We start from the raw sequence: 25,138 nt of genomic DNA on the forward strand, positions 1-25,138 counted from the left end.
ACAGATTATCTGTTCATTATCATCTTGTGGGAACTTGCTGTGCATATATTGGAAAAATAGGAGCAGGAGTAGACCACACGCTCATCAAACTTGCCTCATCATTCAATATGATCAGGGCTGATCTTGCTTCAGCTCCACTTTCCTGCCTGTTTCCCATATCCATTGACTCCCTGGGGGACTAAAAAATTTGTCAATTGCAGACTTAAATATATCCAACGATGGAGCATCCACAACCCTTTGTGGTAGAGAATTCCAAAGACTCACTATCCTTTCAGTGAAGAAATTTCTCCTCATCTCAGTCCTAAATGATTGGCCCCTTATCCTGAAACTATGCCCCCGTGTTCTAGGTTCCCCTCTCAGTATCGACTCAATAAAGCCCCTTCAGAACCTTAAATGTTTCAATGAGATCGCCTCCCATTCTTCTAAACTCCACCAATTTGCTCAGCCTCTCATCATAGGACAGCCTCCTCATCCCAGGGACCAGTCTAATGAACTTTACCTGCACTGCCTCCAATTGGCTACCATGTTTCCCAAACTGCACCAGTGACTACAGTTCAAAAGAGTTTAATTGGTTGTAAAGGGCCTTGAGATGACCGGTGGTCATGAAAAGCGCTATATAAATGCACGTCTTTCCCCTTTTGAGTGCCAGTGAGGGACGGACATCAATTTGACCTCAATCTGTGTAGCAGAAACCACGCTAGTGGGAAGGTAAAGTTGCCCAGGTTACTTACCCTCCCTGGAACCCATCTATTATTTGGACACTTCACACATTGCTCCTTGTGGAATCTTGCTGTGCCATACATTAGCTGCTGCAAACACCTGTATTCCAGCAGTGGCTACATTCCCCTAAATACTAAGCTCACACACTCACACACGAGAAGCAAGCGGTGGCCAATATGTAGATGCAGGGTGTTGAATTTCCTGTTCCTCCCCTGTAACTCTGATGGAAGAGCTTCAGAAACCCTCAGGGGGACAACCAAAGACTAACCCCCAACCCCCACTTCAACCTCCTCCGCCACCGCGCCCCCCCTCCCCCCCCCCACCGTGCACCATCCCCTCACCGTCAACTTCAACCTCCGCCATAACTCAACCCTGTGAGCATATTGCACAGTGACTGGTGTCTTTTACTGCCCGCTTCATGACCTTCCTCCTTGTTGTTGTGAACCAGGTTTGCATCGAGACTTACATGGCCAGCTGTCACCAGCGCAGTATCAACACAGCTGTGCGGGCTACCCTCAGCCAGATGTTGAGTGACCTGACTCAGCAGCTCCGTCTCAAGCAGGAGAGCGAGGTGAGGCGTCACACCGACAACCAGGGGCCGCCCCAGCTGTCTGTCGCTCGCTTTCTTGCCCGTGGCACATTTCTGGGTCGGGGCTGGTTTTCCCAGGTGGATCAGAGCTCAACTGTGCCAGAACGTTGGGGTAGAGGGAAAGATATAACAGCATTACCGCAATCTTAGCTGACAAGGTAGCCATGGTGACTCAGAGCAAAGGGGGAGATGTGGGGGAGGTGGTGTTAGTGATGTAGTGGTGACGCGGTAAATGTTCTCAGAATAGGCCTTTCACTGTGGAGGGCAAGGAGGGGAAAGATCCCGTGGATTTTGAGGATTGGAACTAATTGGTTGGCGCTCTTTAAAAGAGCTGAAAGCGGCATAATGGGCCGAATGGTTTCCTTCTGTGCTGCATCATCCTCTGATTCTACGGAATGCGTGTGCACATTTAGTCGGCTCAGGATCGGGGTGGCTTGTTTTGTTGCTGCGCCATTCAGTGTGTTCATTGGATGACGTTAGAGGTGTGGCAGGTGAATTTTAGCAAAGATACTCCTGATTCTCTGCTGGAATGTGGATAGAAGCTGCACAGAGATCCCAGAGAAACAGAGGTCAAACAGAGAAATCGCCATCCACCTCACCCCCGCCCTGAAATTTAGCCCCGTTACTCTGGTTGTTACTGCTCACCCCAAGTCCCCTTGGCTACCTCCCAATCCTCGTGATGAAGGAAGCCAGTGCTGGCTCTGACAAAACTTGGAAGTGTTGTGAACCATCAGAAGGATAGCGTAGAACTTCAAAAGGACATGGACAGGTTGATGGAACGGGTGATCCAACGGCAGATGAAACTTAACGCGGAGGAAGTGTGACATGATTCACTTTGGTTGGAAGAAAATAAAGGGTACAATTCTAAAGTGGGTGTTGGAGCAGAAGCACCTGGGTTTATGATGTGGGAAGGCAGGTTGAGAGATTGGTTAATAAAGCATATAACATCCTGAGATTTATAAATAGGGGCATGGAGTGAAAAAGCAATGATTTACCTGTATTAACCTGTATTAAACACTGGTTCAGCCTCAGCTGGAGTAGTGTGTCCATTTCTGCGCACCGCACTTCAAGATCCATGAGGTTGGTTCCAGGGCTGAGGAGCCTCAGATATATGGACAGATTGGTGAAGCTGGGGTTTTTCTACTTGGAAAAGAGAAGGCTGAGAAAAGACTTTAATCGAATTTTGATTCAAAATCATGAGGCGCCGGTGTAGTGGGGAATGATGTGGGGCAAGTGGAACATTTTCCAGTTGGAGAGCATTTGCGAAATGGATATTTAAGTATTCTTTAGGCTCAGAGCAAGTAATGGAAAGGGATAAGGAAAATTCGAAGCTGTAAATACTTCACTGGAAGAGGGCTAATATCCTAGGAAGTTGGGAAGGGATCTGGCCTGGGTGAAATGGAAACAAAGATGATCAGTTAATTTTTACGCCCACTACCCCAAATAATCAAAGGGAAACTGCAAAATGGTGGTTGGAATCTTGAATCCCACCCTTCACTGCCACTAGCTCTCACCACAATCACACAGAACTAAACGTGTGATGGAATTAAGGAGATTCCGTAAATAAGATGGAGAATGAATAGACCGCAAGACAGCCCAATCCCCCACCTTATAAAATTCATAGATAGTAGGTAAATGATTGAGAATTTAATGAACTCCATTTGATCTATGAGCTTTAACACAAAATGCAGGGGAGTGTAACAAAACTATCGTTCCCATTCGGTAAATTAAGGAGACCTGCATTTTGCAATGTATTGTAATTATTTACATACTGAAATGATCATGATTGTGCAATTCTTTTATTATTTTATACTTTATTTTTATTTCAATGATTGTCTCTAACTATGTGATGGATTAGGATTACTTGTTTTATTTGTATCGTTGTCACAGTTCAGCACCTGCCCCCTTGGTGCTTTACCAATAAACCTATTATCGCCCTATCTAGAACTTGAGCATTGCTGAAAGAAGAGACATTTTTTGTCGAAGCTTTTCATCTTGCACTCATCAGGACAATTCACAAGAATACCAATGACAGGGGAAGACAACATATTTATACTGTATGAGAAGAGAGCGCATTCTCTTCCTCCAAAAGGCGGTGGAAGCAGAGTCTTTGGATATTTTTAAGGCAGAGCTAGATAGATTCTTGATTAACAAGGGGGGAGGGGGGCGTGAGAGGTTATCGGGGGTAGGTAGGAATGTGGGGTTGAGGTCACATTCAGATCAGCCATGATCTAGTGAATAGCGGAGCAAGCTCGAGGGGCTGAGTGGCCTTCTCCTGCTCCTTATTTGTATGTTCGTATGTAACCTCAACCTCACAGCGTTTAAACACTTTAAAGTTCCTTTGCGTTCCTGTCACAGGTGAATACGTCCGTCCACGTGTGTGGCTGTGCAGGTTGATAGCTGATCTTACTAAGCAGATGATTTTCTTTCTCTTGGCAGAGCGAGGATGCCCGCCCTGTGCAGGAGGAGCACCACAACAAAGGTAAAAACCTGTCAGCAAACACCGGCCCTGCATTGTTGGGCCAAATGGCTTGTTCCTGTGCTCTTCCTACTTTGTAATGCTTGATGGCAGGTCTTTGGAATTTATTTTGAAGGTTACGGGTGTTTACCAAGCTTACGTGTAGAATCGTTCAGAAGGAGGCCATTCAGCCCCATTGTGCCTGTGCTGGCTTTTGGAAAGAGCTAGCTAATTAAACCATTGAAGGAAAGGAGATTGAGGAGAGATCTGATAGAGGCGTACAAAATTATGACTGGTTTAGATAAGGTAGACAAGCAAAAGGTGATCCCATTCACTGATGGTACAAGGGCTAGGGGACACAGATTTAAGATTTTGGGCAAGAGATACGGGGGGATATGAGGAAGAGCTTTTTTACACAACGAGTGGTAATGAGCTGGAACTCGCTGCCCTCAAGAATGTTGGAAGCAAAGGTGATTAATGATTTTAAAAGGAAATTGGATGGATGCTTGAGGGAAATAAACTTGCAGAGCTACAGGGATAGAGCAGAGAATGGGACTGACTGGATTGCTCTACAGAAGCTGGCATGGACTCAATGGGCTGATTGGCCTCCGGTGCCATAATGATTCTATGACTCCAACTCCCCTTCTGCCTCTCCACCCTTTCCCTCTATCCCTGAAAGTTTCTCCCCTTCAAGTATTTATCCAATTTCCTTTTGAAAGTTACTACTGAATCTGCTTCACCACCCACAGTGCATTCCCAATAACTCGTTGTGTAAAAAAAAAATTCTTCTCATCGATCTCCCCGTCTGATTTTTTTGTCCAAATAAGCTTCTTAGGTGGTAATTTAATTTGTCAATCAATTTGTCTCCACTGGTACCTCCCCTAGTATGGGGACATCTGTCAAAATGCCCTCTCCAGGCACATTCCAGGTTCTGAAACGTGGGATCTGTGATTGTCCTTTTGGGTGGGTTCTCACATGCCCACCATCCAGACTTTACTGACATCGCCATGACAATACTGGATTAAATGGCTGGGATTTATGTGCTCCTCCTTTAAGATGTTCATTACAGCCTACTCTTTGACCAAACTATTGGTCACCTCTCCTAATATTCCCTATAGTGGTTTGGTTTCAGATACGTTCCTGTGAAGTGCCCTGGGGGCATTTTACGATGCCAAGTTATTGTTGTTGTTGTTTGGGCTTTCCTCATTCCATAGAACCATAGAACTATAGAAAAGTTACAGCACAGAAAGAGGCCATTCGGCCCATCTTGCCCATGCCAGCCCAAGGACACCCAGGTGCCCTTTCTAATCCCTCCTTCCTGCACCCGGCCCATAGCCCTGCAGCTTACAGCACTTAAGGTGTAGATCCAGGTACTTTTTAAAAGAGTTTAGAGTTTCTGCCTCTACCACCAACTTGGGCAGCGAATTCCAGACACCCACTACCCTCTGCATAAGAAAGTTCTTCCTCATGTCCCCCTTTCACCTTCTGCCACTTATCTTGAATCTATGTCCCCTGGTTCTAGAATTCTCCATCAAGGGAAACAATTTTCTGGTCCATTCTGTTTATTCCCCTCATAATTTTGTACACCTCAATCAAGTCACCCCTCAGCCTTCTTTGTTCTAAGGAAAATAACCCCAACCTATCCAATCTCTCCTCGTAGCTACACTTTTCTAACCCTGGCAATATTCTTGTAAACCTCCTCTGCACTCTCTCTCCATGTGGTCTCCTGTTATTACTGACGTCTGTGCCAGGTTTCCAATACTTTGTTGAGTTTTCTGAAGTGTTTGAATTGTTTTGAACCTCTTGTGTTGCACCCCTTTTGTCAGGTTCTTCAATCTCTGTCGAGTCTCTGTGTGAGGATGTGGTCTCAGTGCTCGCTGTCCTTTACGAGAAGCTGCAAAGAGTTGTGAAGTAAGTGGACTCTGTCGGAACGTGGTTCAGTGTTCATGAAGTTTTTCCAAGGATTTATAAACCCCTCCAGCTCAGGCCCAATCACCGCCCACACATGGACATTTCAGCATTGACTGGAAATGCAAGCCAAAACTATTCAGGATGCTCTGGCTCGTGATTGGACAGGGAAGTCCCCTACCCATACCCAACTGGGCCGTGGGGATTGCGGGGAGTGGGTCCGGCTGAGTTGATCTTGCAGAAAGCCAGCATGGACACGATGGGCTGAATGGCCTCATTCTGTGCCGTTATCATCCTATGGATCTATGATTTAACGAGGTTCTTCCCACAGCCACAACCCACTGCTTTGGGAATCATGGTTACCTCAGCTAAGCAACCCGGCAAATTAACCTGGTAAATAATATGACGTCCCTTCAGTCTCCATGGAGTGTACAATTGTGCTAAAGTACAGTTCTCACTACTGAAAATGTCCATGTTTGAAATGGACAGTGACCACTTAGCCTTAAGCATTAACCATTTCCATTAGCGCAGTTTCAAAATGGCCAGTTAGAGTGTCTAAAATGCTGGGAATTTTTTTTTGTTTGTGAGATGTGAGCCTCAATGCCAAGGCCCGCATTTGTTGCCCATCCCTAGTTGCCCTTGAGAAGGTGGTAGTGAGTTGCCTCCTTGAACCGCTGCAGTCCATGTGGTGTAGGTACACCCACAGTGCTGTTAGGGAGGGAGTTCCAGGATTTGGACTCAGCAACAGTGAAGGAACAGCGATATAATTCCAAGTCAGGATGGTGAGTGGCTTGGACGGGAACTTCCAGGTGGTGATGTTACCATGTGTCTGCTGCTTTGTCCTTCTCGGTGGTAGAGGTCGTGGGTTTGGAAGGTGCTGTCAAAGGAAGCTTGGTGAGTTGCTGCAGTGCATCTTGTAGGGGTTACACACTGCTGCTACTGTGTACCAGTGGTGGAGGGAGTGAATATTTAAGGTGGTGGATGGGGTGCCAATCAAGCGGGGCTGCTTTGTCCTGGATGATGTCAAGCTTCTTGAGTATTGTTGGAGTTGCACTCATCCAGGCAAGTGGAGAGTACTTCATCATACTCCAGACAATGGTGGACAAGCTTTGGGGAGTCAGGAGGTAAGCTACTCACTGTCAAATCCCAACCTCTGACTTGCTCTTGTAGCCATAGTATTTATATGGCTAGTCCAGTTCAGTTTCTGGTCAATGGTAACCCCAGGACATTGATGATGGGGGATTCAGTGATGGTAATGCCATTGAATGTTAAGGGGAGATGGTTAGATTCTTTCTTACTGGAGATGGTCACTGCCTGGCATTTATGTGCTGCAAATGTTATTTTCCACTTATCAGTCCAAGCCTGAAAGTTGTACAAGTATTGCTGCATATGGGCACAGGCTGCTTTAGTATCTGAGGAATTGTGAACATTGTGCAATCATCAGTTATCGTCTCCACTTCTGACCTTATGATGGAAGGAAGGTCATTGGTGAAGCAGCTGAAGTTAGTTGGGCCTAGGACACTACCCTGAGGAACTCCTGCAGTGATGTCCTGTGACTGAGACGATTGACATCCAACAGCCACAACCACCTTCCTTAGTCCAAGGAGTGACTCCAACCAGTGGAGAGTTTTCCCCCTGATTCCGATTGACTTCAATTTTGCAAGGGCTGCTTGAAGCCTCACTCGGTCAAATGTTACCTTGACACTCACTCTCACCTCACCTCTGCAATTTAATTGTTTTGTCCATGTTTGGACCAGGGCTGTAATGAGGTCTGGAACTGAGTGGGCCTAGCAGAACCCAATCTGAGCGTGAGTGAGCAGGGCACTGCTGAATAAGTGCTGCTTGATAGCACTGTCGACTGCCCCTTCTATCATTTTGCTGATTTTGCTTAGTTTCGAGTAAATGTGGTTACGCACTAGTTCACACCGTGTCAAGTTGCTATGAGTGCAAAGACACATGTAAGCAAGTGGTATTTTGTAAATTGTTTGATTCTCTTTTGCATATTTAAACTCTTATAATCCCCTAGGGGGTGGGTTTACAGTCTGGACTAAGCACTGATGCAGTTTCATTAAACCTTGCATTGAATGCAGCCATGCTCAGGAACATCAATGATGTGCTGCAACATTCTGGCTGAGGTATGTAGCAGGTCCGTCAGGTTATCCCAGCCCAGGGCAAACACTAGTGACAAGCGCCGTGGACTAAATTAAATACTGCTGCACGTAGACCTTACAATTGGTTGTTCTTTCATGAACCTATTGCTGCTTTGTCCATGGGATTAATGTGAATGTCTGATTGAATTCTGACCTCTTACTTTCAGTAGTAACCAGCAGTTGCAGCTCCTGTACCTTGAGTGCATCCTCTCCATGCTCAACAGCTCCTCTCCTGTCATGCATCGTCATAAAGATTTCACAGACCTCTTGTGGTGAGTGGCGTTATTGGTTTATTTGCAATCTCCTTCATTTGAATCTGTGTCATTTTAGGCACTGGGCCAGCCTTTAGCCAATACCTGCACAAGCTGCTCGCTGTCAAGTGACCGATCGCCAGCCTCAGCAGTGAGTTTCTGTCGCTGGTTTTATGGTTCTGTTGCACATTGCAGTGACTGAAATGGTAACAGGGAAAGGACTGGAAACTATCAGTCAATGCGGATGTGCCAACTAACGACTCATGTTGGGTTAGACAGACTATTCAACTTTGAAGGGCATCACAGCCCACCCCAATCCTTCCTGACTGCTCTTTCACACAGATCCCACCACATTCCCCCGCTGAACGGCAGTCAGGAGACCCCATTCGGCCCATCGTGCCTGTGCTGGCTCTTTGTAAGAGCGATCCAATTAGTTCCATTCCCCAAAATCTGCGGGATTTTTTCCCCCATCCCCCTCTGAGGCCTGTTGTCAGCGAACCAACCACTGGTCCCGAGGCCGAGATTGATAATTCAAACACAGGACTGAACCCTCCCTGCTCCTGCCTGACCATGTACCGCAAGAGGATGTTGGTTTTACTGACTGTACCACCAGGGTGGGGGGGGGGCGACATCAGTGTAAATGGCCACTCCCTGGGAGCATGATGCATGAGTTCGCTCATGTTCAAGTTGATGCTGGGTTCAGAATGTGCCACACCAGAAGGCAGATTATTCACCAGGGGTTACACCTGAACCTGATGTTGCTAATAGTCCAGGATCATCCGAGAATCTCCAGGAATTGAGGTTGGTGGCCCAGAACTTGGATCTCACTGAAAAGAGAGACATGTTGCAAAGCTTTTCATCTTGCACACAGGACAAATGCAAGAGTACCAAATTTCAGACAATCGCAGCAACTTATACTACAGCAGAAAAGGGTGCCAACCGGTGGGCAAGTCTACTCTGGTTGGCTGAGAAGTTGCCACGGTGAAAGCAACAGGGAACCGTAGGCTCCCCAAGCTCCTGGGAAGTTCAAAGAAAGGGCAGAAGGCTTGAGCATATTCCTTTTGTTTGTAGGGAGCGGGTCCCTGCAGGTGAATGTATGTCACTTCCAGCAAGCGTAAATGAGCCACATTACAAGCTCAACTGGCTATCTTAAAATGGTTGTTAGTGTAACTACTAGCGCGCTCAGGATTGTTCAGCAAGTGCTGTCCAATCACAGAATCACATCTAACAGTAGACATTTTGATTTGGGTTTTGCAAGCATTGAGTGGTTGAGTACGATCTGTTCTCTGCCAATTACAAACAACCAAATGGACTTTGTGATCGTTTGAAATTTGGCATTCTTGCATTTGTCCTGATGAGTGAAAGATGAAAAGCTTTTCAACATGCCTCTCTTCTCAGCAAGATTCGAATTGAAGCTTAATCTCCAGGGCAAACAATTAATCTCCTGCAAACAAACTGGAGGAAAGTAGCTGTGACTGGTTGGAGCGGTTGGAGGCAGGAGGTCATGTGTTCAAGTCTCCAGGTCCAACCAGAATTGGCAACCCACCCTACCTGCACCCTATTCAAACAGAAAACAGTAGTAACAAGTAGCATTTATTATTGTGGAGTTCAGAATCATTTTCAGAACAATCTCCTTCACTCAGCCACCAGTCTGATATCAAATCTAGCACTTTCAATGGAGGGAGGCCATTGGGTTGGGTTCCAGGCTCTTTATTGTCAGCTCATTTTCCCTTATCCCATTTCCAAGCCATTTTCTCCACGCCCTTCGAACTCTTTCTTTGCCAAGTCATGGTTTCTAGGCAACTGTATAAAAACAGCAGGTTTTGTAAATCAGAGCCTTTTAACCTTCTTTTTAAGCCTCGTTCTCCGTAGAACCATCTACCTCTGTCCTAACTTGTACCTAGTCCTGTTCCCCAGTATGTTCTCCGGCCCAGTTATAAGTGATGCCTCGATTTTAAAATTCTCATTCTTGTTTTCAAATCCCTCCATGGCCTCACCCTTCCCTATCTCTGTAACCTCTTCAAACCTCGACATTAACCTGAGTCACCTGTGCTCCTCCTTTACTGGCCTCTTGAGCATGGCCAATTTTAATCACTCCACCATTGGTGGGCCAGGCCTTCAGTTGCCTAGGCCCAGGCTCTCAATTTCCCTCACTAAACCTCTCCTCCTCTCTACTTCACTTTCCTCATTAAGACTCTCCTTAAAATCTAGCTCTTTGGTCATCTGCTCTAGTACCTCCTTAAGTGGCACGATGTGATAATTTGTTTTAAATGCCTCTGTCAAGCATCTTGGGGCATTTCATTATGTTAAAGGTGCTATATAAATACAAGTTGTTGTTGATTTTGTTGTTAACTAGGTGCCAAGCTCTTGAAAAAATCTCTCCCCAAACCTTCCTAAACCTCTACCTAAATCTCACTCTCCCCCTTTAAGAGGCCACCTACAGTCTACCTCTTTGACCAAGTGTTTGGTCGCCCATTCCAACGCGGCCCAGTGTCAGTCGTGACCTGATAAAGCTCTTGTGAGGTATCTTGGCAGCCGTATGCCGCTAAAAGCGCTATACAAATGCCAGTTGTTGTTGTCCATGAAACCCTTTCCTTGGCGTTGCAGGAAGCAGCTGTGTCCGGCCCTGATCGTCATCCTGGGCAACCCCATCCACGACAAGACCATCTCATCAGGTCACATGGCCTCGTTGACGGAGAGTGAGGCTGCTCCGTCTGGGGTCTCTGATCACGGCCGCGGATCTGGCTGTTCGTCCACGGCGCCCGCGCTAATTGGACCGGTGGCGCGCACCATTTATTACATAGCCGCGGAGCTGGTGCGACTGGTGGGCTGTCTGGAGTCACTGAGGCCGGTTCTGCAGTCCCTCTACCATCGCCTCTTGTTGTATCCACCGCCGCAACATCGCGTGGAGGCTATCAAGATCATGAAAGAGGTGAGATCGTATCCTTACGTTCACCCCGCCTGCACTGGAACAGCTTGGCTAGGGGCCTTGGCAGGTTCTGGAGCACACGTCTTCAGTACTATTGCCGGAATATTGTCAGGGCCCATAGCCTTTGCAGCATCCAGTGCCTTCAGCCGTTTCTTGATATCACCTGGAGTGAATTGAATTGGCTGAAGACTGGCATCTGGGATGCTGGGGACCTCCGGAGGAGGCCGAGATGGATCATCCACTCGGCACTTCTGGCTGAAGGTTGTTGGGAACGCTCCAGCCTTGTCTTTCATGCTGGGCTCCCCCATCATTGAGGATGGGGATATCTGTCGGGCCCCCTCCTCCAGTGAGTTGTGACAGCGAGTGTGACAGGGAGCGTGACAGCGAGTGTGACAGGGATTGTGACAGCAAGTGTGTCAGGGAGGGTGTCAGGGAGTGTTACAAAGTGTGACAGGGAGCGTGACAGGGAGCGTGTCAGGAAGTGTGTCAGGGAGTGTGACAGGGAGTGTGTCAGGGAGTGTGTCAGGAAGTGTGTCAGGGAGTGTGACAGGAGTGTGACAAAGTGTGACAGGCAGTGTCGTAGAGGCTATATGACAGGAAGTGTGACAAAGAGAGTGTGACAGAGGAAATGTGACAGGGAGTGTGATCGAGAATATGACAGATTTGTATCATAGATGAAAATATAATTTCATGTTATCTTCATAAAAATAATCTTTGGTATTAAAACAGGTGCCCATTAAATTAACAAAGTAAAATAACAAGGCTTCATGCTATGTGAAGCTGTGATGGCTCACATTAGGTAATACATTGTTCATCTCTAACACCAATCACTGTCTCCTTATCGTGATCTTTGTCTTTCCCTAGAAACAATACACTCCCGACTGCTTCTCAAACATTCATTGCTGCATTCACTTTCCTTTATTCTTTAGTTACCTGGGCAGTGCAGACTGACACTCCAGTGCAGCGCAGTGTCAGGGCTGCATTGTCACAGCTGTGGTCTTTTGGATAAACGCAAGGTCCCACCTGCCTGGCTCAGGTAGATGCTTTTGGTCCAAAGTAGAGCACTTGTTGAGGGAGGAGTGATGCCGGTGACCTGACCAACATCACTCCCTCCACCAATAAATAGTTTATAAAAAGAAAGAAATTGCATTTATATTGCACCTTTCACATCCCCAGGACTTCCCAAAATGCTTCACAGCCAATCAATTGCTTTTGCGTTGTAGTCACTGTGGTTTTGTAAAGAAAAGTAACAGCCGGTTGTGCACAGTGAAATCCCACAAGGTGCAATGAGTTAATGACTAGATCATCTATTTTGGTGATGCTGATTGAGAGATAGCTATTGGGCAGGGCACCTGGGAGTACTCCACTTCTTTTCTTCAAAATAGTGGCCACGAGGCAGACGGAGCCTCTATTTAACAACTCATTCGAAATACGGCACCTCTGACAGTGCAGCACTCCCTCAGTGCAGGTACTGTGGGTGCTTAGCCTCAATAATATGCTCAATGTTTCCGGAATAGAGACTTGAACCCACGGCATACAGACTCAGAGGTGGGACTATACCCAGCAGCAAGTTGGGACTGTGCCTATAACCACACTAACACTTATCTAAATCTATCTGCACAGATCCTCAGTAGCCCGCAGCGTCTATATGATCTTGCTGGACCCACCGTATATGAAGGGGAAACAAAGAGAAGGTCTAGCCAGAAAAGAAAATCTCACCTAGATCTTCACAAAATGTAAGTCATGAACTCAATGTATCCATCTTGTAGGTTGTCACTGGTTATTTTTATTCAACAATTTCCTCTCCTGGACATTAATTCTCCACTACCCACCTTGGTTCCCCAACCCTTAATAAGTTTCTCCTCACAAAATCCTATCAATCTCAGTTTCAAGATTGTCAATTAGTTCCCAGTCAGCTTTTTGGGGGAGAGAGAGTTCTAGATTTCCATTATTCTTTGAGTGAAGGAGTGCTTCCTACAGCACCCCTGTATTTCCTAACTCTAAGGAGATGGTGTAGTAACTAGTAATCCAGAGGACCCTGTAAATCAGGAAATGCGAGGGAGGAACTTCAGAAAATTACAATCACCAGGGAAGTGGTATTGAGCAAATTGTAGGGGCTGTGGGCTGAAAAATCCCCAGGTTCGGATGGACTTCATCCTAATGTCTTGAAAGGAGTGGCTAGTGAGATAGTTGATGCATTGGTTTTAATTTTCCAAAATTCCCTAGATTTGGGGAAGGTTCCAATACATTGGAAAATAGCAAATATAACTCCTTTATTCAAAAGGGGTTGGAGACAGAAAGCAGAAAACTACAGGCCAGTTAGCCTAACATCTGTCGTAGGGAAAATGTTAGAAGCTGTTATTAAAGATGTTATAGCAGGGCACTTCAGAAAATTCAAGACAATCAGGCAGTCAAAATAGTTTTGTGAAAGGAAAGTCATGTTTAACCAATTTATTGGAGTTCTTTGAAGGAGTCACATGTGCTGTGGATAAAGGGGAACCAGTGGATGTGCTGTACTTAGATTTCCAGAAGGCATTTGATAAAGTGCAACATCAAAGGTTACTGAAAAAATAAAAGCTCATGGTGTAGGGGGTAACATACTGACATTGATAGAAGATTGGCTAGCTAACAGGAAATAGAGTTGGCATAAATGGGTCTTTTTCTGATTGGCAGAATGTGACAAGTGGTGTGCCTCAGGGATCAGTGCTGGGGCCTCAACTTTTTACAATTTATACAAATGACTTGGTTGACGGGACCGAAGGTATGGTTGCTAAATTTGCTGATGACACAAAGATAGGTAGGAAAGTAAGTTGGGAAGAGGACGTAAAGAGGCTACAAAGGGACGTAGATAGGTTAAGTGAGTGGGCAAAGATCTGGCAAATGGAGTATGATGTGAGCAAATGTGTAATTCTCCATTTTGAACGGAAGACTCAAAGAGCTTGTTATCTAAATGGTGAGAGATTGCAGAGCTCTGAGGTTCAGAGGGATCTGGGTGTCCTAGTGCATGAATCACAAAAGGCTAGTACGCAGGTACAGCAAGTAATTAGGAAAGCTAATAGAATGTTATCATTTATTGTGAGGGGAATTGATTACAAATGGAGGGAGGTTATGCTTCATTTGTACAGGGCACTGGTGAGGCCACATCTGGAGTACTGTGTACAGTATTGGTCTACTGATTTAAGGAAAGATGTAAATGCATTAGAAGCAGTTCAGAGAAGGTTTACTAAACTAATGCCAGGAACAGGCGGGTTGTCTTATGAGGAAAGGCTGGACAGGCTGGGCTTGTAGCCACTGGAACTTAAAAGAGTAAGAGGTAACTTGTTTGAAACCTTTAAGATCTTGAGGGGTCTTGATAGGGTGGATGTGGAGAGGATGTTGCACCTTGTGGGAGAATCTAGAACTAGGGGATCGCTGTTTAAAAATAAAGGGGTCACTCATTTACGACAGAGATGAGGAGATTGAGCTTGAATCCCTCACTCTCTCTGGCCCTACGCAATACCTAGCAACTTGCTATGTGGAGAATATTCTAAAGTCATTGTGACACGGAAGAAGGGCATTTGGTCCCTCAAGTCCATGCTAGCTCTTCATGGAGCAATCCTGTCAGTCTCATCCCCCTCTCTCTCCCAGCTCTATCCCCGTGGCTCCTGCAAGCTTATTTCCCTCAAGTGCCCGTTCAATTTCCTTTTGAAATCATCCATCGTCTTCTCTTCCAGCATGCTCGTGGGCAGCTCGTTACCATTCATTGCCTAAAACTGTTCTTCCTCACCTTCTTCACCTGTAATTCTTGCCCAAAACCTTAAACCTGGGTCACCTAATCCAAATTTCTTTGCTTTTTAATCCATCTTTCCTAGGTCCAAAATGGATGAGTCTCTTTTGTTTCTTAATTTGTGTTTTATTCTGATGGTCCCCACACCAAATGTTCTGCTTTGAATAAGCAAGGGTCTTCCAGGATAAGCTGATTGGATGATGTCGGAACTCGGGATTATACCTTTACTGAGAAAAGCGACATGCTGTTGAAGCTTTTTGTCTTGCGCTCATCAGGACAGATGCAAGAATGCCAAATTGCAAAGGGAGCAACAATTTATACTGCATGAGGAAAGGGTGCTGATTGGTAAATAGGGCCTGAGCCATGTGCTCACTGTGCAAGCTTGATGCTGAGATAGGGTGCCACAAAGCTATCCTGTTGGATAATGGCTACCCTGATCAGATAATTGCTCACATCCAAAACACAGAACATAATGTCTAATGTTAGATGCCATTCTGTGATTGACAGCACTTGCTGAAAATTCCCGAGTGTGCTAAGAAATGCACTAACAGCCAATTTAAGATTATCGGCCGGACTCGCAGTTTGGCTCATGTACGCTTGCTAGAAGCTACGTATGTTCACATGAAGAGACCTGTCCTCTGCAGACTAAAGGAACATATCCAGTCATTGTGCTTTATTTGAATTAGATAAAAGCATGGGGTACAATAGTTGCCTGGTGCAATCTCCATGGCAACACCTTGAACAACCAGGGTTAACTTGCCAACCAGTCAGCACCCTTTTCTCATGCAGTATAAATTGTTGCTGCCTTTGAAATTTGGCATTCTTGCGTCTGTCCTGATGAGTGCCAGATGAAAAGCTTCAACAGCTTGTCTCTTTATTTCAGGAATACTCAAGCTCTGTACTAACAAGTGACCATTTCTTATACTTTTCTTTCTCTACAGTATCATGGATGGAATGACAGAGGCCTGCGTTAAAGGAGGGATTGAGGCCTGTTATGCCTCGGTATCCTGCGTCTGTGCTTTGCTCGGTGCCCTGGACGAGTTGAGCCAAGGAAAGGGGCTGAACGAGGAGCAGGTGCGTCACCTGCTGAGACACTCGGAGGAGCTGAAGGGCGGCACCGAGTCCACACGGGAGTCCATGGAGATCAGCGAGGCCGACTTCAGGTGGCAGAGGCGCATCCTGTCAGCCGAGCAGGCTCACTGGGAGTCTAGCAATGAGAAGAGCCCCGACATCAGCATCAGTGTCACCACGGACACCGGCCGCACCACCCTGGAGGAGGGTATGGGGCAAACCACCCCGGAGGAGAACCCCCCGCTGCTGAGGAACCACTTGGAATATTCCACAGGCCTCGATATTAATGAGGCTTTGAGTAAAATGTCAGGTTTGGGCCTGGAGCAGGGGGAACAGTTGGAAGGAATTCATCGAAACAACATTCACGCCTACCCAGATTTAGCAAACTTCCTATCGGTCGACCCCCGGACTAATAAACCACCCGGATCCCGATACAGCGAAAGTAATTTTAGCATCGATGAGCAGGACATTTCCAGGACTGAGTTTGACTCCTGCGATCAGTACTCAATGGCAGCCGAAAAGGACTCTGGGAGGTCAGATGTCTCGGAGATTGGCTCCGATAACTGCTCTCTGGCGGACGAGGAGCAGACGCCCAGGGATTGCCTGGGTCACAGGTCACTGCACGGAGCCACCCTGACCCTGAAGGTCCTGAAGAACCAGGAGGCTGACCAGCACAGTGCCCGAATCTTTGTCCAGTCACTTGTCACCCTCCTCCCTCGCCTGCTGTCTCTCCAGAACCCGGAGGAGGTTGATTCCTCCCTGCAGAGTTTTGCCTCTACATTTTGCTCGGGTCTGCAGTCAGGTATGGTGGCCCTACCACCCCACCCCCCCAAACGTTTAAAAGGTACACCATTGTATTGATTGGTCAAACAGTGAAAACCATTAGCCATTTGCAGTGAACTCAACTTCTAACTTGTCTTTGAAAAAAACATATGGGGAAAAGGCAGGAATTAGAGTCAATAGCTCCAGTCTCCTACACTGGTCTCTCAGGTGTCAGCTGTGGCTCAGCTGGTATGAGGTAGGAGGTCATGGGTTCTTTCTTTCAATTCTACAATGGGATTCAGACATCGCTGGCTGGGCCAGTATATGTTGCCCATCCCTAGTTGCCCCTTGAGAAGGTGGTGGTGAGCTGCCTTCTTGAACAGCTGCAGTCCATGTGGTGTAGGTACACCCACAGTGCTGTTAGGGAGAGATTTTGACCCAGCGACAGTGAAGGAACGGCGCTTTATTTCCAAGTCAGGACGGTGAGTGACTTGGAGGGGAACTTCCGGGTGGTGGTGTTCCCATGCGTCTGCTGTCCTTGTCCTTCTAGATGGTAGAGGCCGCGGGTTTGGAAGGTGCTGTCGAAGGAGCCTTGGTGAGTTCCTGTAGTGCATCTTGTAGGTGGTTCAAGTTTAACTCCAGTGTTTTGAGTGCACAATTTGGAAAGACACTCTGTGCAGTACTGAGGGAGTGCTGCACTGTCAGTGGTGCCGTCTTTCAGATGAGAGATTAAAGCAAGGCTCCATTTCTGCTTTCAGGTAGATAGAAAAGATGACCTTGGAACTATTTTGAAGAAATTGGGGGAGTTATTCCCAGTGTACTGGCTCATATTTATCCCTTAACCAATATCCCTTTACAGATTATTCGGTCATTTATGTCACTGCTGTTTGATGGAGCTTGCTGTGCACAAATTGGCAGTTGTGTCTCCTCCAACAGTGATTATACTTCAAAAGCTCTTACTTGTCTGTAAAGCGCTTTGGGACATTCCGAGGTCATAAAAAACGCTATATAAATGCAAGTTTTTCTCTACTGGTATAGACACAAAGGGCCAAATAGCTTCGCCTGTGCTTTAATATAGATGATTTAATGGAGTCATGTTAGGGACAGTTGTTTAGCCTTTAATGTGCTTACATTTATAGTAAAAAGCCAGTCTCAATCCTTCCCTAATAGGTCTATAAACTCTCCATACATCATCAATAAATTACTTCAAACTATCACTATCACTTAGACATCGGTTGGTTAGTCAGTTGGTAGCATTCTCACCTCTGAGTCAAAAGGTCATCAGTTGAAGTCTTACTCCAGAGACTTGAATACATAATTCAGGTTAACATTTTCTGTGCCAGCATTGAGGGAGTGCTGCACAGTTGGAGCTGCCGCCTTTTGGATGAGACGTTAAATCAAGGCTCTGTCTGCCCTCTTAGGTGGATATGAAATCCCTATGGCATTATTTTGAAGAAGAGCAGGGCAGCTCTTCCCCAGTATCCTGATCGATATTTATCTTTCAACCAATATCTCTTGAGCAGTTTATCTGGTCATTATCACATGGCTGTTTGTGGGAGCTTAATGTGCACAAACTGGTTGCTGTGTTTCCTACATTTATTACCATCTCAGCTGATGTTCCTACTGGACAAGTCAGATTCCAGAATGAAACCTGGCTTGGTAGAGCCTAACTTTTTCTTCCGAAACTGTGGAGGAAAGTTACTGAACATATTCACAGGAGTCTGCTGATGAACTTTTAACACAAAGAATAAAACATTTATTAAACAAGAAAAATGAACTATATTACACCAGACAAAAAGGTTGAAAAGTTCTCAATAGAAACCCAAGAAGATGACTCACATTCATGCCGTTCCTTTACCCCAGCAATATCTTTACCGACACATAAACCAGTGAAGTTACCACTAGCTTGACACAACGGCTTGGGACGGGCACTGTTGCAAACAGATATCTTCCAATTAATTCCTGGGCATTCAGTTGATGCTTTTCACTCAACTCAGATCTCACCCAAAAACTACACTCTAAACTCACTATTTCTCCAACTGCAGAGCAAACAAATGAGTTCCCTAAACTCAGTCCCCCAGTAACACCTCCACCCCCAGTAACACCTCCATGAAACTGATCACTTTACTGAGTCCTATAGCTGACTATTCAGTCAACTACTCTCCCACCAGCCTTGTAGTTTTACTTCTCAGAGAACTTAAAATTCCTATCGTCTCTCTCTGACACACACTAAACTCTCCCTTAAGTCTTTTCTCTGTGTCTGAGTCACTTAACCACTGTCGCTAGGCAACAGGAAACTTTACTATGTGATTTTCTTTCCCAGAACTGCTAAACTTTTAACCTATTTTAACCCATCTCCTTAACTTCAGGAGTTGTAAAACCTCATTAATGACGTGTACATACAAACAAACCTAAAAGACTTGACCTGTTAGTCAGGAGTCTGCCCAGAATCCCAGACACAAAGGCTTCCTAACAACCAAAATGAACCTGAAACACTTTTACCTTTATTAACAAACAAATATATACATATATTCAACTTTAAAAAAAACATACATTGTTCACAACACATTACAATGTGGACTTCACTTCAAAAGTTCTTCATTGGCTGTAAAGCACTTTGGGACATCCCAAGGTGAAAGAAAGATGATATAAAAATGCAAGTTCTTGTTTTCTAATGGGAATGTCAGAGCTGTAGACTAGAGCATGCACCTCTGAGATAGAGGTTCAGGGACATTGCTGGAGATTAAAGGTCCCTCTAATGGTCAGAACTCCTGACCTGTGAGCATGTACCCTGTGTGTGAAACACCATAACTCCTTCCTGACCATGGTGAGACAGTGGTACAGTGGTATTGTCACTGGACTCCTAATCCAGAGGCCCTGGCTAATGCCCAGGGGGAAGGGGTAAAATCCCCCTATGGCAGCTGGTGGAACTCAAATTCAGATAAAGCTGGCCTTGCAATGGTGGCCATGAAACCATCATTGATGGTTGTAAATAACCATCAGGTTCACCAATGCCCTTTAGGGAAGGAAACCTGTCATCCTCACCTGGTCTGGCCTACATGTGACTCCAGATCCAGCAGCAATGTGGTTACCTCTTAACTGCCCCCTGAGGTGGCCTAGCAAGCCACTCACGAACATACAAAATAGGAGCAGAAGTAGGCCATTCGGCCCCTTGGGCCTGCTTTGCCCATTCAATAAGACAATGGCTGACCTGTTTGTGTTTCGAATTCCACATTCCCATCTAACCTGAATCTATCTACCTCTGCCTTAAAAATATTCAGTGACAAAGCCCTCCGAGCGAAAAAAAACTTCCCCTCCTCCCTGTCCTATAAGGGCAACCCCTCATTTTAAAACAGTGCCCACGCCCACCCCCCCCCCCCACCTCCTAATTCTGGACTCACCCACCAAAGGAAACACCCTTTCCACGTCCACCTTGTCGATTCCGTTCAGGATCTTGTATACTTCAATCAAGTCGCCCCTCACTCTACCAAACTCCGGTAGAAACAAGCCCAGCCTGCCTAACCTTTCCTTATGAGACAATGTGCTCATTCCAGGTATCAATCTATTAAACCTGCTTTTGGGCAATTAGGGATGGGCAACAAATACTGGACTTGCCAGTGACACCCTTGCCCCATGAAAGAATAAAGAAATAAAACCCCCAATAATGACCCCCCCCCCGCCACACACACACACACAAGCCACTGCAAAGAGGGGCAAGTTTCTCTAGTTTATTTAATAATAAAATTGGAATCTCCAAATATTGATTGCAACTCTCCTGATGCTGCTCAGCTGTTCCTGTGGTGACCGCCTCGTGTGTGCCTGTCTGTTTCAGAGCTCTTGCGTTCACCTGGTATGGATGGCAGTGAGAGCTCCTGCTGCCAGACACTGATGAATGCAGATGGATTGTACCTGGTGGCCTTCCACACTCTGTCGTTCAACCTCAAGCTGATCACCTGCGATTACTACCGGAGAAAGCCAGCACCTGTCCCTGCATCACTGGTAAGCACTCAGCCAAGTGAGATTTGGCAAGCTCCCAGCCTCAGGAATAAACGGCACTTTAGACAGGATTTACCCCCGTAGGCTTCAGGGCCCCGATGTCAGTGTCTCATGAGTGGCAGGAAGCAGTGGGTGATGGTCGAGGGGTGTTTTTTTGTGACCGGAGGCCTGTGTCCAGTGGGATCGGTGTTGGGCCCCTTGCTGTTTGTGGTATTTATAAACGATTTAGACTTGAATGTAAGAGGGGTGATCAGTAAGTTCGCGATTGACATGAAAATTGGTGGGGTGGTAACTAGTGAGGAGGACAGCCTTAGATTACAGGAGGATATAGACGGGCTGGTCAGATGGGCTGATCAGTGGCAAATGGAATTTAATCTGGATAAGTGTGAGGTGATGCACTTGGGCTGGACAAACAAGGCATGGGAATACACGATGAATGGTAGGACCCTGGGAAGTACCGAGGATCAGAGGGACCTTGGTGTTTATGTCCACCGGTCCCTTAAGGTAGCAGGACAGGTAGATAAGGTGGTTAAGAAGGCATGTGGGATACTTGCCTTTATTAGCTGAGGCATAGAATGTAAGAGCAGGGAGGTTATGCTGGAACTGTATAAAATGCTGGTTAGGCCACAGCTAGAGTATTGCGTGCAGTTCTGGAATCCGCATTATAGGAAGGGTGTGATTGCACTAGAGAGAGTGCAGAGGAGATTTACCAGAATGTTGCCTGGGCTGGAGGGTTTTAGCTATGAGGAGAGATTGGATAGACTGGGATTATTTTCCCTGGAGCAGGGGAGATTGAGGAGGGACATGATTGAGGTGTATAAAATTATGAGGGGCATAGATAGGGTAGACAGGAAGGAACTTTTCCCCTTGGTGGAGGCATCAATAACTAGGGGGCATAGATTTAAGGTAAGGAGCAGAGTGTTTAGAGAGGATGTGAGGAAGAATTCTTTTCACCCAGAGGGTGGTGGGAATCTGGAACTCACTGCCTGAAAGGGTGGTAGAGGCAGAAACCCTCATAACGTTTAAGAAGTATTTGGATGTGCACTTGCGATGCCATAGCATACAAGGCTATGGGCCTAGTGCTGGCAAATGGGATTAGAATAGTTAGGTTCTTGTTTGACCGGCGCAGACTCGATGGGCCGAAGGGCCTTTTTCTGTGCTATAGACCTCAATGACTTCGTAATGGAGGTCACCAGCCCACACTGTGGGGGAAACAGTTACCTGGGGGTGATTCTCCCTGAATTGGCCAGTTAATGGACGAGGGAGGGCTCATCATCCAATTACGGGTGACAAGCAGGCTCTGGAAGCCAGAGGACCAATAGGAGGCTCTCCAGCTCGGCGGAAGGAGCAGGCTGCCTTTTCAGGCAAGTGAGCGAGAGGTCACCTCATGAAGGAGGTGCCCTCTCTCCAACTTTTTAAACTTAAAAAAAAAATGCCCTGAGCAGCTAGGCTACCATTGTGGATGGGGACCCCTTCCATAGGGCCTCCTTTGGCTGCTGCTGAAGGTAGGTAGGCAGGCAGGGTAGGCCTCAAATCGTGCCTGGAGCGCGGGCCCCCCTGGTCTGCCGCCGGGACTCTGTTACCAGGCAACTGGCCTAGTCCCTGATACTTCAGGAAAATTCCAGTCGGGCCTCCGACAGTAGGCCTCATTATGCTCTGAAAGGGTCTTAATTGGCTACCCACCACTTGTGGATGGGCAGCCTCGCTGCCCCCTTCCCCCTTTCCCTGATCTGCTTCTGGGAAAGTGGCTGAGGCGACAGGATAAACTGGGGATGGGGTGCAGCACAGCTTTTAAGTACCTGCAGGATTTTACATTCTACATTAAAGGTATTCCCACTTGACGAGCTAAGGTTGTAGTTACTTCTCTTGGTCTGATTTTGTCTGTGGCTTTCAGGGAAAAGAAAATTTGGAGACCTGATTTCTGTCTTCATTAACGAAATGACATTAATTTTAGTCAACTCTTTCGACTGTCAACAAGCGACACAGCCAAACCCCAGCTGAAATTCTCCGCTAAGAACGGAACAATTATTCCTAGTGACCAGCCTGAGCTTTAGTGCTGAGCCTCCGTGTACAGACTCACTCAGCCGCTACACTCCCATTTATTTAACAGGCCGTGCGGTGGCCCGGATTAATAATCCGGAGAATTTCAGTTCAGGCCTCACCTTGACAGCTTGCGAATTTTGAATTCAGCCCTGAAAAGCCTGGAGATATGAGTGAAAGCTGTCGGGGTGTCACAGGGGAAAGATGTCCTGCTCTCCTTACCCGGACTGGACCTATACGTCACACCAGTCCCACACCGATGGTCTCTTAACTGGCCTCTAAAGTGATCTAGTGAGCTATTGGTTGTATCATATCGCTACACTGCGGTTCGTGAAGAAAGGACCCATCGGCACCACCTTCTCAGGGCAGTTAGGGATGGGCAACAAGTGCTGGCCTTGCCTGTATCCCATGATGGATATAAAAGAACTAAAAAAACTGATGAGATTTCCCTTGGAAAACGTTGCCCAGATTCGGTGTGCACTATCAATGGTTTTTGAACTGATAAGGTATTCTCAGTAACTTGTGTATTGCTGGCCAGCAAGAGTTGGATAGCAAGGGTCCACCCGATTAATGTTTAAGATTAAGAAATATGATCAGGTCCAAAGTGATGAGCTAAAAGTATAGTCCCCTTCATTTTCAGACCTTATTTGTTAAATGTCAATGGTTGAAAGGGAGGATTACACTGTGTGGGCACCACCTATAGGGAGAGACAGTGGGTATAGGGAGAGACTCTAGACAATAGCAGTCAGTGAAAGTACAGGATGGACTCTATGGGTAAAGGGACAGATATCAATGTCAATGATGGTCCTGGGAGCAATATTGTGAGTAAAAGGAAGGTCTCTGTGGATTAGCGCCCATTGGTGTTGGTATAGGAAGGGACTATGTAAGTATAGGATTGGATTCTACTGGTATTGGACTGGATTCTACTGGTATAGGACTGGATTCTACTGGTATTGGACTGGATTCTACTGGTATTGGACTGGATCCTACTGGTATTGGACTGGATCCTACTGGTATAGGACTAGATTCTACTGGTATAGGACTGGATCCTACTGCTTTGGGACTGGATTCTACTGGTATTAGACTGGATCCTACTGGTATTGGACTGGATCCTACTGGTATAGGACTAGATCCTACTGGTATTAGACTGGATCCTACTGCTTTGGGACTGGATCCTACTGGTATTAGACTGGATCCTACTGGTATAGGACTGGATTCTACTGGTATAGGACTGGATCCTACTGGTATAGGACTGGATCCTACTGGTATAGGACTGGATTCTACTGGTATAGGACTGGATCCTACTGGTATTAGACTGGATCCTACTGCTTTGGGACTGGATCCTACTGGTATTAGACTGGATCCTACTGGTATAGGACTGGATTTTACTGGTATTAGACTGGATCCTACTGGTATAGGACTGGATCCTACTGGTATAGGACTGGATCCTACTGGTATAGGACTGGATTCTACTGGTATAGGACTGGATCCTACTGGTATCGGACTGGATTCTACTGGTATAGGACTGGATCCTACTGGTATAGGACTGGATCCTACTGCTATAGGACTAGATTTTACTGGTATAGGGCTGGATTTTACTGGTATAGGACTGGATTTTACTGGTATAGGGCAGGATTCTGCTGCTATAGGAAGGAGCTCTATTGCTTTAAGAAAGAGTCTCTGTTGGCATCGGTCAGGACTCTTATCAGTAAGTGCCAGTCAGCGAAGGAACATTACTTGTCATATCGATGTGCTTCAGCTTGAATGCTGGATGTCTAAAATGGAAAGTGTTCTGTTAGCAGTACTGATGGTCCCCACCCTGATGATTGCCAAACTTCAAAACAGTAAGAATCTTATCCACAATCAGTGTGTGGTCCAGGAGTGCCTGGTGACCTCGCTTGATGAAATGTCATGTTTCCGAATGTTTATAAATGTGGCTTGCTCGCACAGGACTTAAGTATTGCTGTAAAAAGAGACATGTTGGCGCAGCCTTTCACCTTACTCTCATCCGGACAGATGTGAGAATACCAAATTTCAAAGGGAACAACACTTGATACTGCATGAGAAATGGGTGTTAATTGGCTGGCAAGTCAACTCTGATTGGCCGAGGTGTTGCCACGGAGAATGCACCAGGAAACAATTGCCCCAGACACTTTTGTTTAAATCTGAAAGGCACAAGGCCTGGACATTTCTTTTTTGCTGCAGGAGACAGGTCCCTGCATATGAATATATGCAGCTTCTAGCAAGCGTAAAGTGTGGGCCCTAACTGATCATCTTGACATGTTTGATAGTGTAATGCTTAGCACACTCCGGATTGTTCAGTATGCGCTGTCCAATCACGAATCGCACCTGATGTTAGATATTATGTTCTGACTTTTACAAGCACAGGTTGGTTGAGTGCAGTAAGTACTCTGCCTATTGCGAACAGCTGAAGGGATGTGCTGTTTGATATGATCCACCCTTCGTTTGGATGTAGGGTCTCTGTATCTGGCACTGAA

At 46.3% G+C, this 25,138-nt stretch overlaps 1 protein-coding gene across 3 annotated transcripts in view; it reads left to right on the forward strand.

Moving 5' to 3' along the window:
• arfgef3 (ARFGEF family member 3) overlaps window positions 1-25,138 on the forward strand; it is a 265,336-nt gene that overhangs the window by 46,417 nt on the left and 193,781 nt on the right. For 2 of the 3 annotated variants that reach the window (XM_041173954.1, XM_041173969.1), the window contains exons 6-13: window positions 1,169-1,291; window positions 3,749-3,791; window positions 5,594-5,678; window positions 7,993-8,097; window positions 10,684-11,008; window positions 12,629-12,741; window positions 15,713-16,686; window positions 20,437-20,603. In XM_041173954.1, the coding sequence (XP_041029888.1) occupies window positions 1,169-1,291; window positions 3,749-3,791; window positions 5,594-5,678; window positions 7,993-8,097; window positions 10,684-11,008; window positions 12,629-12,741; window positions 15,713-16,686; window positions 20,437-20,603 (1,935 nt within the window). The remainder of the gene's footprint in view (window positions 1-1,168; window positions 1,292-3,748; window positions 3,792-5,593; window positions 5,679-7,992; window positions 8,098-10,683; window positions 11,009-12,628; window positions 12,742-15,712; window positions 16,687-20,436; window positions 20,604-25,138) is intronic. The other variant, XM_041173960.1, reaches the window with a different exon arrangement.

The sequence above is a fragment of the Carcharodon carcharias genome, chromosome 2 (genome assembly GCF_017639515.1).
Source record: "Carcharodon carcharias isolate sCarCar2 chromosome 2, sCarCar2.pri, whole genome shotgun sequence".
Classification (NCBI taxonomy): domain Eukaryota; kingdom Metazoa; phylum Chordata; class Chondrichthyes; order Lamniformes; family Lamnidae; genus Carcharodon; species Carcharodon carcharias.